Source organism: Lygodium microphyllum, chromosome 10 (assembly GCF_053477565.2).
Source record: "Lygodium microphyllum isolate KBCC chromosome 10, Lygodium_microphyllum_v1.1.10, whole genome shotgun sequence".
NCBI classification, from domain to species: domain Eukaryota; kingdom Viridiplantae; phylum Streptophyta; class Polypodiopsida; order Schizaeales; family Lygodiaceae; genus Lygodium; species Lygodium microphyllum.
This window is the reverse complement of record NC_141144.1, coordinates 112,587,128-112,602,732: the sequence shown is the minus strand read 5'-3', so window position 1 is coordinate 112,602,732 and position 15,605 is coordinate 112,587,128. Positions and strand designations below refer to the sequence as shown.

The window sequence follows — 15,605 nt, the reverse complement described above, 5'->3', positions numbered from 1 at the left end:
TTGGCATGTAAAGGTACCTTATAGTGGTGTCAATGTCCCAATTAATATACATGGATTGTCTAATAAAGACTGTGTTACTCAGATGCAATTTTATGCATTTCAACTACAAGTGCATGAGAACACTGAGGTGTGCATGTTGCGGGGTGTCCGATTGTTGCAACAATTTATTGTTGATGCTTATTGTAGTATAGAGCAATGTAGGTTAGCTTGGTGTCGTCAAAATCAATCAGTTTTACGCTCGGAAGTTTATAAGGGCTTAGTAGATATGGTGGGAGTGATGGATGATGGGCCGATGGGGATTATTGGTGCCTCTATTGGTAAAAGGGTGGTTTTGTCGTCTTCGTTTACTGGTGGGCCAAGACACATGTATCAATTGTATCAGGATGCCATGGCTATAGTGCGAAGGGAAAACCTGATCAATTTATAACGATGACATGTAATCCAAAGTGGTTAGAGATAACTAATGCTTTGTTGCTTGGACAGACTGTTTATGATCGTCCGAATTTGACTGCTCGGGTATTCCATAAAAAACATGCTGATATGATGCATACATTGTTGAAAAGGAATCTATTTGAAAATGTTGCAGGCTATGTTAGTGTGATTGAGTTTCAAAAGCATGGGCTACCACATTCTCATACTTTGCTAATTTTGGAGCACCCTTTTAAACCCTCTGAAGCATGCCATTATGATAGATTTGTTTGTGCTAAGTTTTCTGATAGAGAAAAGTTTTCAGTTTTGTTTGAAACTATCTCAAAATGCAATGTTCATGGTCCTTGCAGTGTAATGAATCCCAAGAGCCCTTGCATACGCAATGGTCGATGCACTAAAAAATTCCCTCGGAGGTTTGTGAATGTAACAACTATTGATAGCTCTGGCTATCATGTTTATAGAAGACGAGATGATGGAAAGACCATCCTAATAAATGATAATACTATTGATAATCGATGGATTGTTCCATACAATCCGTACTTGAGTAAAAAATACAATGCACATATAAATGTTGAGGTATGCTCAACAGTGGCAGCTGTTAAGTACTTGTATAAGTATATATACAAGGGACATGATCGTGTAACGATTAAATTTTTTGTTGAAAACTCAAGGTTAAATGGTACGACCTTTCATGAAGTAGATGAGATCGAGAGTTATTTAGATGCACGGTATGTTTTTGCTTCGGAAGCGTGTTGATGAATATATGACTATGCATTGCACAATGAGAAGCCAGATATACAACGGTTGCAGGTGCACTTGCCTGGTGAGAATTATGTGATGTTTCAAGATTCAGACAATATATCAAATGTTATGCAGAATGAAGATATCAGGAAAACTACTCTTACGAAATGGTTTATGTGCAATCGTATTCATCCAGAGGCTTGAGCTATTCGGTATCAAGACTTCTCGTTGTATTGGGTGTGGAATGCACAACGAAAGGTATGGACAAAGAGAAAGCGTGGAAATACGTGTGGTCGAATATACTGTGCCGCTCACATCTGGTGAGCGTTATTACTTGCGGATGCTCTTGATAGTGTCTCCAGGATGTATGTCTTGAAGATTTGCATACTGTTGGCAACATGGTGTACAACACCTTTAAGGAAGCCTACATTGCAAAGGGCATGTTAGAGGGTGATGATGAGTGTGTTGTGTGCTTGGAAGAGGCTGCATCTGTACAAATTGGTGCCCAATTGCGTGCTTTGTTTGCTACAATTTTGGTCTTCTGTGAGCCTGCGCAACGTGGTCAGCTCTGGGTTAGGTTTATGTCACCGATGGTGGAGGATATTTTGTATAAGTTACAACTAGAGCATGTGCATATATCTTTTGCAGTTCTATAACAAGAGGCATCAAAGAGGGCTTTATTGCATCTTCAGGATCTTTTGCGACAATATGGGAGAAGATTGTCTGACTTTGATGGATCGCCAGAACCTCATCGAACAGATTCTCAGTTGTATGGTAATCCTCTTTTAGAAGATGAATATGCATATGATATACTAGAGCAACGTAGAGTTTGTGTTTGTATGGAGGCAATGTTAAATGATGGACAGAGGGTTGCATATAATGCAGTTATAGGTACCATTGGTGGAAACTTTGGGGAATTTTTTTTTTTGGATGGTCCCGGTGGGTCTGGAAAGACATTTCTTTACAAGTATTTGCTTGCTAGGTTGCGCAATGATGGTCATATAGCATTGCCGACGGCATCATCTGGCATTGCTGCTTTGCTTCTACAGGGCGGTCGTACTGCTCACTCGAGATTTAAAATTCCATTGAAACTATGTAATCGATCCACCTGTAATATTCCTGTTCAGAGCGATCTTGCTCAACTGTTCAGACAACCGAGCCTTGTTTTATGGGATGAGGCTCCCATGATGCACAGGTTTGCATTTGAAGCTGTTGATAGAACTTTAAGAGATATTATGAGCTGTGATAAACCATTTGGTGGAAAGGTTACTTTGCTTGGGGGTGATTTTAGGCAAATCCTGCCCGTCATGATGAAGGGCTCCCGTGAAGATATTGCTAATGCGGCACTATGTTGCTCTCATTTATGGCAGTATGTTAAGGTGCTAAGGTTGTCTGGGAATATGAGGATTTCAACCACTGGTGATATAATGGATAATGGATTTATTGGTTGGATTCAAGGGATAGGGGATGGAGTGGATATTACGGAGAATTGTGATAAGTTACATATTCCATCTAGCATGGTATTGAAAGGGTGTTGTATTGAAACCTTGGTTAATAGTGTGTACGGTGAAGTATCTGCGGTGAGAGACTTTGGGGCATATTTTAGTGAGCGTGCTATACTTGCAGCGCAGAATACAGAGGTGGCTTCTTTGAATCATTGTGCATTGCAATCGATGCGAGAAGTTATACAGTACTATAGTGCGGATTCAATTGCAGAGACGAGTGATAGCTCATTTTTATACTCTGTAGAGTATTTAAATACACTGGATCTTGGAGATGAATTTCCTCCCCATCTATTGTTGCTAAAGATGAATGCACCTATTATTCTGCTTAGGAACTTAAATCCAGCAAAAGGTTTATGTAATGGTACATGGTTAATGTGTAAGGCATTCAATAAAAAGGTGATAGATGCTGAAATAATAACAGGGACAAATGTAGGGGAACGAGTTTTTATTCCTAGGATCACTTTTATTCCTAGCACCTTGCAATTTTCGTTTGCTATGAGGCAGAGGCAATTTCCTATTCGATTGGCCTTTGCTATGACGATCAATAAGTCACAAGGCCAGACATTGTCTGTTGTTGGTCTTTACTTAAAGACACCAGTATTTACACATGGACAGTTGTATGTTGCATTTTCAAGGGTGAAATCCTCATGCGGTGTGAGGGTGTTATTGGATGAGGATGGAAGCACTGTGAATGTCACGACGAACATTGTATACAAGGAGGTACTTCAGAAGATGCAATGAGGTGCATTGCTTTTTTGCAAAGATGCATACGGAGATGAATTTTTTGGAGAGTGGAAGATATGCTTGCATTTTTTTAGAGATGTATCTATTGAATTTTGATGGCTTTGTAGTCCTTGCTTGGTGTGTATGTGAAATAGCCTCGAAGTTGTATTCCGTTGGCATATACTCAATGGTAATTGAGTATATATTCCCTACACTGTATATAAGTGTTTGCTTGACTTTTGCAGATGCCTACTCTAAGCTGGGGTTATTATCCAGCTTTTGAGTATCAGAAGGAACTACAGTGTAACTTGCACGCAGTAACAACGCATGATATTATAAGAAGAACGCTTGCAAGGGTCATTGAGTGTTTGTATGATGATGTCAACATAGAGATTTTACTTTCAATCTTTATTAAGGTGGTGCATTGTGGATATACTCAATGCTTTCAAGTGCATATGGATGAAGCTGAGCAGGATAAGAGATTTCGACGATCTCACACTGATGGGATACCGAGGGGGTGGCCGGCGTATGAATTTAAGCACCTCAGTTGTTTTGTGACGCTACATCAAGCTGTGACAATGCCTGCCAAGTGATTTGTAAGTGTTAAGCCAGGTATTGTTATTCCAATGTTAAGTGATCTTTGTCAATTGTTGGATGTGTTCATATTTACATTGTGAGCTTTTAAAATTTTAGGCGCAAGAAAGAGAGAAAAGACTATCATGTCCCCTGTACCATCACCGGGACGAAGAGTGGCAATGGGACTTGCTTCTCCTCAGCATGCTGTGTTGGAGAATGAAATTTTTCCCAGTGATTCCTCAAAGAAAAGAAAGCTTCATTTTGGTTAGGCCCGATGGAAAGTTTCAATATCTTTGTAGCGTTTGGATGTAGATGTATCTATATCTATTTATCATAGGCGTAATCAAGAAGTGGTACTTCATAGTTTGTTGATACTTGGATTTATGGTACAAAGTTTTCGGCTCTGGAGCAAGATTTGGTTTTGGGCTTTGCTTTACCTATCTGTATTTGATGCTTGGATATGCTTACACTTTGTGGTTCATTTCGGTGTAGCAATGTTATTTCTGATTGTAACATCGAATGATCATGTAGAGCTACATCTAGCTATTGCGTATGACATGTATTGTTGTTTTAATGTTAAGTCCCCTGTACCATCAATAAGACAAAGAGTGGCGATCGGACTTGCTTCGCCTTGTTGATGGTACAGACGAAGAGTAGCGATCGGACTTGCTTCGCGCACAAGAAACGCTATCCCGCTTTCACGGCAGCTTCGCTGCCGCGAAGCGGTGTGCGAGGGAAGTGAAGCTGCATCGCACAGCAACTTCACTTCCCTATCGCACAGTGGGTAATTCTATCACAAAAACATCACATGCTTTACTCTCCTCTACTCATAACCCCTCTATCTCTCATTCCATTTACACCTCCCCCCTATATATCCACACTCACTCACTCAATCACTCTCAACCTCTCTCTCTCTCTCTCTCTCTCTCTCTCTCTCTCTCTCTCTCTCTCTCTCTCTCTCTCTTACATGTATAAAAGGCCAAATATGCATTTGCATCAAGGAGTACATAGACTCATATATACATGCAATGACCATGCACCAAACTTATAAACTTGTATCTATACTTGCTCTTCACAACAATTAGAAACAACTTGTATCCTTGGATGTTACAATGAGAAATAACATTCCTACGGTGAAACGAACCACAAATAAAAGATATATGAGCCACACCACAAATTTAAGTTTGTCCAAGCATTGCATGCAAGCTCTCAGTATTAATAACCCACATAGGTAAAGCAAAGCCCGAAACCAAAGTTTCTTCTAGAGACTGCACCAATAACCTTGCACCACAATTTCAAGTATCAACAAACCACAAAGTGTCACTCCTTGATTGTGCCTATACATCTACATCCAAATGTTACAAAAAAATTTACAGTTCCCATAGGGTCTAACCAAAATGAAGCTTTCTTTTCTTTGAGAAATAACTGGGAAAATTTCCACTCTCCAATATAGCATGACCAGGCGAAGCAAGTCCGATCGCCACTCTTCGTCTTGTTGATGGTACACGGGACATAATAGTATTTCCACTCTCCAATATAGCATAGCCAGGCAAAGCAAATCCGATCGCCACTCTTCGTCTTATTGATGGTACAGGGGACTTAACATTAAAACAACAATACCTGGTATGCGCAATAGCTAGAAGTAGCTCTACATGATCATTCCATGTTACAATCATAAATAACATTGCTACACTGAAATGAACCACAAAGTGTAAGCATATCCAAGCATCAAATACAGATAGGTAAAGCAAAGCCCAAAACCAAATCTTGCTCCAGAGCCGAAAACTTTGTACCATAAATCCAAGTATCAACAAACCACGAAGTACCACTTCTTGATTACGCCTATGATAAATAGATATGGATACATCTACATCCAAGCACTACAAAGATGTTGAAACTTTCCATCGGGCCTAATCAAAATGAAGCTTTCTTTTCTTTGAGGAATCACTGGAAAAAATTTCATTCTCCAACACAGCATGCTGAGGAGAAGCAAGTCCCATTGCCACTCTTCGTCCCGGTGATGGTACAGGGGACATGATAGTCTTTTCTCTCTTTCTTGCGCCTAAAATTTTAAAAGCTCACAACGTAAATATGAACACATCCAACAATTGACAAAGATCACTTAACATTGGAATAACAATACTTGACTTAACACTTGCAAACCACTTGGCATGCATTGTCACAGCTTGATGTAGCGTCACAAAACAACTGAGGTCCTTAAATTCATACACCGACCACCCCCTCGATATTCTATCAATGTGAGATCGTCGAAACCTCTTATCCTGCTCAGCTTCATCCATATGCACTCGAAAGCACTGAGTATACCCACAATGCACCACCTCAATAAAGACTGGAAGTAAAATCTCTATGTTGACATCATCATACAAACGCTCAATGAACCTTGCAAGCGTTCTTCTTATAATATCATGTGTTGTCACTACGCGCAAGTTACACTGTAGTTCCTTCTGATACTCAAAAGCTGGATAATAACCCCAGCTTAGAGTAGGCATCTGCAAAAGTCAAGCAAACACTTATGTACAGTGTAGGGAATATATACTCAATTACCATCGAGTATATGCCAACCGAATACAACTTCGAGGCTATCTCACATACATACCAAGCAAGGACTACAAAGCCATCAAAATTCAATAGATACATCTCTAAAAAAATGCAAGCATATCTTTCACTCTAAAAAATTCATCTTCGTATACATCTTTGCAAAAAAGCAATGCACCTCATTGCATCTTCTGAAGTACCTCCTTGTACACAATGTTCGTCGTGACATTCACAGTGCTTCCATCCTCATCCAATAACACCCTCACATCGCATGAGGATTTCACCCTTGAAAATCCAACATACAACTGTCCATGTGTAAATACTCGTGTCTTTAAGTAAAGACCAACAACAGACAATGTCTGGCCTTGCGACTTATTGATCGTCATAGCAAAGGCCAATCGAATAGGAAATTGCCTCCGCCTCATAGCAAACGGAAATTGCAAGGTGCTAGGAATAAAAGTGATCCTAGGAATAAAAACTCGTTTCCCTACATTTGTCCCTGTTATTATTTCAGCATCTATCACCTTTTTATTGAATGCCTTACACATCAACCATGTACCATTACACAAACCTTTTGCTGGATTTAAGTTCCTAAGCAGAATAATACGTGCATTCATCTTTAGTAACAATAGATGGGGAGGAAATCCACCTCCAAGATCCAATGTATTTAAATACTCTACAGAGTATAAAAATGAGCTCTCACTCGTCTCTGCAAATTAATCGGCACTATAGTACTGTATAACTTCTCCTAGCATCTATTGCAATGCACAATTATTCAAAGAAGCCACCTCTATATTCCGCGCTGCAAGTATAGCACGCTCACTAAAATATGCCCCAAAGTCTCTCACCGCGGATACTTCACCGTACACACTATTAACCAAGGTTTCAATACAGCACCCTTTCAATACCATGCTAGATAAAATATGTAACTTATCATAATTCTCCGTAATACCCACTCCATCCCCTATCCCTTAAATCCAACCAACAAATCCATTATTCATTACACCACCAGCGGTTGAAATCCTCATATTCCCAGACAACCTTAGCACCTTAACATACTACCATAAATGAGAGCAACATAGTGCCGCATTAGCAATATCTTCACGGGAGCCCTTCATCACGACGGGCAGGATTTGCCTAAAATCGCCCCCAAGCAAAGTAACCTTTCCACCAAATGGTTTATCACACCTCATAATATCTCTTAAAGTTCTATCAACAGCTTCAAATGCAAACATGTGCATCATGGGAGCCTCATCCCATAAAACAAGGCTCGATTGTCTGAACAATTGAGCAAGATCGCTCTAGACAAGAATATTACAGGTGGATCGATTACATAGTTCCAATGGAATTTTAAATCTCGAGTGAGCAGTACAACCGCCTTGCAGAAGCAAAGCAGCAATGCCAAATGATGCCATTGGCAATGCTATATGACCATCACTGCACGACCTAGCAAGCAAATACTTCTAAAGAAATGTCTTTCTAGACCCACCTGGACCATCAAAAAAAAAAACATCCCCAAAGTTTCCACCAATGGTACCTGTAACTGCATTATATGCAATCCTCTGTCCATCATTCAACATTACCTCCATACAAACACAAACTCTACGTTGCTCCAGTATATCATATGCATATTCATCTTCTAAAAGAGGGTTACCACACAACTGAGAATCTGTTCGATGAGGTTCTGACAATCCATCAAAGTCAGGTAATCTTCGCCCGTGTTGTCGCAAAAGATCCTGAAGATGCAATAAAGCCCTCTTTGATGCCTCTTGTTGTAGAATTGCAGAAGATGTATGCACATGCTCTAACTGTAACTTATACAAAATATCCTCCACCATCGGTGACATAAACCTATCCCAGAGCTGACCAGGCTCACAGAAGACCAAAATTGCAGCAAACAAAGCACGCAACCGGGCACCAATTTGTACAGATGCAACCTCTTCCAAGCACACAACACACTCATCATCACCCTCTAACATGCCCTTTGCAATGCAGACTTCCTTAAAGGTGTTGTACACCACGTTGCCAACAGTACGCGAATCATCAAAAGACATACATCCTGGAGACACTATCAAGAGCATTCGCAAGTAATAACACTCACCAAATGTGGGCGGCGCAAAGTATATTCGACCACACGTATTTCCACGCTTTCTCTTCGTCCATACCTTTCGTTGTGCATTCCACACCCAATACAGCGAGAAGTCTTGATACCGAATAGCTGGAGCCTCTGGATGAATACGATTGCACACAAACCATTCCGTAAGAGTAGTTTTCTTGATACCTTCATTCTGCATAACATCCGATATATTGTCTGTATCTTGAAATACCACATAATTCTCACCAAGCAAGTGCACCTGCAACCGCTGTATATCAGGCTTCTCATTGTGCAATGCATAGTCATATATTCGCCAACACGCTTCCGAAGCAGAAACATATCGTGCATCTAAATAACTCTCGATCTCATCTACATCACAAAAGGTCGTACCATTTAACCTTGAGTTTCCAACAAAAAATTTAATCGTTGCACGATCATGTCCCTTGTATATATACTTATACAAATACTTAACAGCTGCCACCGTTGAGCATACCTCAACATTTATATGTGCATTGTATTTTTTACTCAAGTACGGATTGTATGGAAAAATCCATCGATTATCAATAGTATTACCCTTTATTGTGACTGTCTTTCCATCATCTCGTCTTTTATAAATAGGATAGCCAGAGCTATCAACAGTTGTTACATTCACAAACCTTCGAGGGAATTTTTTAGTGCATCGACCATTGCGCATGTAAGGGTTCTTGGGATTTATTACACCGCAAGGACCATGGACATTGCATTTAGAGATAGTTTCAAACAAAGCTGAAAACTTTTCTCTATCAGAAAACTCAACACAAACAAATGTATCATAATGGCATGCTTCAGAGGGTTTAAAAAGATGCTCCAAAATTAGCAAAGTATGAGAATATGATAGCCCCCGCTTTTAAAACTCAATCACACTAACATAACCTGCAACATTTCCAAACAGATTCCTTTTCAACAAGAGATACATCATATCAGCATGTTTTTTATGGAATACCCGAGCGATCAAATCCGGACGATCATAAGCAGTCTGTCCAAGCAACAAAGCATTAGTTATCTCTAACCACTTTGGATTACATGTCATCATTATAAACAGATCAGGTTTTCCCTTACTTCGCACTATAGCCATGGCATCTTGATACAACTAATATATGTATCTTGGCCCACCAGTAAAAGAAGACGGCAAAACCACCCTTTTACCAATAGAGGCACCAATAATCCCTATCGGCCCATCATCTATCACTCCCACCATATCTGCTAAGCCCTTATAAACTTCTAAGCGTAAAACTGATTGATTTTGATGACACCAAGCTAACCTACATTGCTCTATACTACAATAAGCATCAATAATAAATTGTTGCAACAATCGGCCACCCCGCAACATGCACACCTCAGTGTCCTAATGCACTTGTAGTCGAAATGCATAAAATTGCATCTCAGTAACACAGTCCTTATTAGAGAATCCATGTATATTAATTGGAACATTAACATCACTATAAGGTACCTTTGCATGCCAACCATCATCACCCATAGGAAAAAGGACGTATAGCATTGGCATATATGCCCTATGCAAGTTTGAAATAGCAATACATCGTCAATCCCGACTATAAACATGTATGTCTCGATGATCAAGAGTATTCTCATCGCCTTGTCCTGGCATGATAGCCGCAACCTCAGTTGCCACTGGAGGTGAGTATTGTCTATTAGCATGTTAAACCCCAAAAATAGTCATTCTCAAATCATGCAAGGGATTGTTTTGCAATTGCATACCCACTGATCTAAAAGCTTGTACATATGCATTGTGTTGATGCATCATAAACTAAAGCTCCCCAAGCAAGTTTGGCAATAAATTAGGCATAACATCCAACCAATTAGATAACTCATACTCAGTATCATAAACATAAAGTTGTGCAAATCTTGGCCTCAGTATCATAAACATAGCACCAAGACAGAAGCCGTCAGCACCAAAACGCAGCCTGGGAGTAGGTCGCCAGCAGGGGAAGAGCCGCCTGGAGATAAAACAACAGCCAGATCAGCAAAGCGCAGCCTGGAGGAGTGTCGCCCAACTATAGGAGTGGCCGCCCTGATGAAAACGATCCCAAAAAGAGGTTGTTGATGACGTGGCAGCCTCTGGAGGGGGCGCCTGCAGCAAACACAAGGATGGTGACCTCCTGGAAGGGCCGCCTTGGCTGTTGGGGAAGAGACCAACAGCAAACGCAAAGATTTGGGTGATCTCCTGCGTAAATCTCAGCTCCGTGTACTCTCCTTCGGCTCTGATACCATGTGAGAGTGCGCTGCAGAAGAGAAAATTCGAACACGGAGGGAGAGAGAGAGAGAGAGAAAGCAAAAAATAAGGAAGAGAAATCTGCACTGACTGAAATGAATGCTGAGTACAAAAGGGAAGGCGGAAGGAGACTGATCAATCCCTGCACACAGCCCACAATGTCAGTAAGGGCACCAGATCAGGCTGATGATGATGGCAGCACCACCACGGGGGAGAAGGAGTGTCGGAATCTGCAAGAAGACAAGTGATCAAGTGGGGAGGGGGGCTGCCTATAAATAGGCAAAAGGACAAACCCTAAAAATGCCCTAAAATGGGCACAAACCCTAAAAATGCCCTAAAATGGGCGCCCCACATCAGTGACCAAAAAAGTGGCCGGGCAGCCAGTGGCTGCCCACTAAAAGAGGCTAAAAAGAAATGCACATCCTAAGACAGCCATTCGAGAGTGACTAGCCTCTCCCATCATAACACATGACAGACATGTCAGAGCTCCTAATGTCCTCGTCTGACTCAGACTGAGGCTCACAGGCAGGAGATGACAAGGCATGACAAACATGACTGCTAACAGTAATAAACCAACTTGACTACTAGGGTTTGCCTTGGATCAAGATACACTCATCAGCCAAGTATCAAATGATGCTACTTATAGCAGTGTTGATGATTTCAAAACCAGAATCCACATTTGCAATTTAGTGCACACTGTAGTGTATGTCAGCCTACAGTATTTTCTTTGTTGGTTAGACTTGGTAAGATATATTTTCACAATAATTTATGGACTTCTTTCCTGCCAAAGCATGAAATGTAGTGTGGCTTGGTATACAGAAAAGGCAATTCTATGTATATAAAAACAAATCGAAGATGACTTACCAGTTTCAAATAGTAAGGCTCTGCTGAAGTTCGTTTGTTCATCAATTCTGCACCTTCCAGAATCTGGGAATTGTTTTAAGTGACATTAGAGATCCTTACTTTCAGCAAACCTAACAAAATCATCCACAAATTTTATATAGATAGGAAGGAAGCAGAAGAAAGGGGAGATGAGGGTGGGAGGGAAAAGCAAAGTTGCTTACATCAACAAGGCACGTCCCACACATGCCACGTCCCTCACAATTCATCATTTTGCCCTACAATCATCAACATCACACAAATCATGTCACAAAGTTTACTACAACATCATGTTCATAATAACTAGGACATAATCAAGGAAAGAGAGTTCAAGTCTCACAAAAGGTCCATATAGCTCAATTTGATTCTCCAGCATAACATCTCGTAGCAGTTTCTCCCCACTTACAGCAGTGCAATATTGTGGTCCTGGAATCGGTTCATTTTCTCCTGGGCGATTATCAGGCTGCTCAGAATAACAGACATGAGCAAGGGAAAGGAAGTCGGGAAAATGAAAAACGGAGAAAATAGTTCAAACAATGTCTACAAAGAAGAAACTGGTACTCTAAAGTGCACAAGGCCCAGTGAGCATTTCAGATCCACTGAATCTAATTTCAATTAGGTTGTAGTTGACTAGCGCATAATTTCAAGCCAAAGAAAAGAACCACTGGGTATGCATGCATGGCATATTACAAAGCTGCTGAAAGTGCCCTGGATCAGAATATAGCAGATCAACTGAAAATCAGTGCTAGCATGGCAAGCACAAGTTCCCAAACAGTGAGCTTATCCAATGCTGTGAAATTGTTAAGATACTATTAGGATTCTTGTGAGGGACTGACAATCATGCTATGTAAACTCGGAGCCACCACAGACTCCATGCCCATCTGCAAAGCCTTTCTAAAATCTAGTGAGCATCATGTCAGGAACGCACACTCAGAAACATCTACAACTGGCTACCTGTTCTGGACTGCCAATTCACAATTCACTTGCTCAAACTATTCACAATATCATGTGTAGATGCATATGAGAGACTGGTGGACAGATGATCTACTAGGCCCATTGGTGACACTAAGATTCCCCTGACTAGTTTGATCCCCAGAGCATAATTTACATGTAAGAGGACAAATACAAGCACTCAGAAACACAATCATGTCATTGCATTACACGTTGCACATCCTCAACCACTCAGAAACACGGTCATGTCATTGCACTATAAATTGCACATCCTCAACCACTCAGAAACACAGTCACACCATTGCACTATAAATTGCACATTCTCAACCACTCGGAAACATGCACTATATATTGCACTGTCTCATGTGAGAATCTTTGCCAGTACAGTGACACAATACGGTGACGTTCCTAGTGTAGTCCGTTGAAGGGTAATAAATGCGTACACCCATGGAAGCAGCCCTAGTATAGAGGCAATCCCAATGCCATGAAAGTTTCTCTGCGGTGGCTCAGAGTCCAGACTAACGATTTACAAGTAAAAGATATAAGACATGCTTAGGATTTGAAAAAAATGAAGCTTACAGCGATGAACTCGAGATGGATAAGGGGTGCCTGACGAGGCGGCGTCGGCACCGGGATGGCAGCTGAAGAGGAGGAGGCTGCTTCCTGTGAGTACGACAATGAAGAAGACGAAGAAGGAGCAGGAGAAGACGAGGACAGCGAAGCCTGTACTCTAGAAATGCATCTGCAGCTGTTATTCGGCACCTTGAGAGAAGCAAGCCGCGGTGAAGACGAGGATGTGGATGTCTGCTGACCTTCGGAGACGCGAAGTGCTACGGCCGCACTGATCGCAACGGTAGTAGCAGCAGCAGTCGCCATGGCTGCGATTTTTGGCTCTCGAGGACACTTCTCTGGGATATTTTCTCTGAGTGATAAATCTTATTTCATGTAATATCCATCTAATCTGTATCTACTTATCATTTTGGGTGGAGGTTCGGTATTTCCATCTACTTATCATTTTGGCTTTGGCTGGAGATTCGGTATCTTCCGAACCTCCATTTCTTTTCCCGAGCTTACTTTTGAATCCCAAGTCTGTTTTTGAATTTTGAATTGCATGTATGCAAGGTTGTGGGAGGTTAACGTGGCTTTAATACCCCACGATCTCTTTCTCTCATGATTAATGAGAGACATCTATATCACATATTTTTTATCTCTCTTTTCGATTGCTTGGTTGCAAGGTGGAATTCTCTGGAGTAGAGCACGCTTCACGCTTGGAATTGCAGAATTCTCTGGAGTAGAGGAGCACGCTTCACGCTTGGAATTGCCTGCAGGGGAGCCAGCTCGCTCAGGTGCAAGAGTCTCTCTCTCTCTCTCTCTCTCTCTCTCTCTCTCTCTCTCTCTCTCTCATTATTATTAGTTGATTATTATTGTTATATCTAATTATTATGTTATGTTGATGTTAATGTCATGTTATTATTGTTAATGTTATGTTATGTTAATATTAATAGTTAATGTTATTTAATTAAGTTTAAGTTTATAAGTTTTATTAGTTTTTAGTTTATTGTTATCTATCTAATTAGTTTGCTTATATTGTTATCTAATTAGTTTATTAGTTTACTAACTATCTAATTAGTTTTTTATTGTTATCTAATTAGTTTATTGTTATCTATCTAATTAGTTTATTTATTAGATTAGATTATTAGATTAGATAACATGACTATTTTATTAGATAACATGAAATTGTTTTATTAGTTTATCTAATCTAAATAATTAATAATTATGAATTATGATTATGATATGATATGATATGATGATTATAATTATGATATGATGATTATGATTATGACTATTTTATTATGTTTATTGTTATCTAACTAACTAATTAGTATTATTAGTTTATCTAATTAGCTTATTTTTTATATATTAGATTGGATTATTAGATTAGATAACATGACTATTTTATTATTGTTGTTTTTGTTTTTGTTTATTGTTAATAATCATGTTAATTAATAATTAATGATTAATGATAATTATGAAATTGTTTTATTGGTTTATTAGTTTACTAATTTATTGTTAATGTTAATGTTAATTAATAATTAATGATTAATGATAATGATGAAATTGTTTTATTAGTTTATTAGTTTTATTAGTTTATTGTTGTCTAATTATCTAATTATGATTATGATTATTTTATTATTGTTGTTGTTTATTGTTATTATTGTTGTTTTTTATTTAGATATTATTAGTTTATATATATGTATATGTATATGTATATGTATATATATATATATAATGTAAATAATAAAATAGTAAAAATAACATCTAATTAGTTTATATGATGAATGATGATGATGATGTTTAGATTTAGATAAGATTTAGATATTGTTTTATTAGTTTATTATTATTAGTTACTTTATTATTGTTTAGATAGATATTATTAGTTTATATGTATCTAAATCTAAATAATAATAATAATAATAATGTCTAATTAGTTTATATGATGAATGATGATGATGTTTAGATTAAGATAAGATTTAGATATTGTTTTATTAGTTTATTTTTAGTTTATAGTTTATAGTTTATCTATTGTCTATCGTGGTATTATTTTAGTTTACTGTTGTTGTTTTTGTTAATTGTTAATTGTTAATGTTAATGATAATGATAATGATAAAATTGTTTTATTATTGTTATTATCTAATTAGTTTATTGTTATCTAACTAGCTAATTAGTTTGTTTATTGTTATCTAATCTAACTAACTAATTAGTTTATTGTTATCTATTATCGTCTCGCTTATATCTTACTTGGAAGTGCTTGGACCAATGTTTTTTTTGTGATGATGTATGCTTCCTTTTTGTGAAGCTTATATTGGTTTTAATGTAACGA

The 15,605-nt window shown here is 38.9% G+C and overlaps 1 protein-coding gene across 10 annotated transcripts in view; it reads right to left on the bottom strand.

Moving 5' to 3' along the window:
- Positions 1-13,684, bottom strand: part of LOC148030449 (uncharacterized) — a 35,894-nt gene extending 22,210 nt beyond the window's left edge. For 3 of the 10 annotated variants that reach the window (XM_087686765.1, XM_087686766.1, XM_087686764.1), the window contains exons 1-4: positions 13,304-13,680; positions 12,114-12,236; positions 11,959-12,012; positions 11,759-11,821 (exon numbers count right to left, since the gene is read on the bottom strand). In XM_087686765.1, the coding sequence (XP_087542891.1) occupies positions 11,759-11,821; positions 11,959-12,012; positions 12,114-12,236; positions 13,304-13,600 (537 nt within the window). In that variant the 5' untranslated portion in view covers positions 13,601-13,680. Of the gene's footprint in view, positions 1-5,826; positions 6,037-9,833; positions 10,264-10,553; positions 11,125-11,188; positions 11,676-11,752; positions 11,869-11,958; positions 12,013-12,113; positions 12,237-13,303 lie in introns of those variants that run through there. The other 7 variants (XM_087686760.1, XM_087686759.1, XM_087686762.1 and 4 more) reach the window with 7 other exon arrangements.
- Between the last annotated feature and the right edge of the window lie 1,921 nt (positions 13,685-15,605).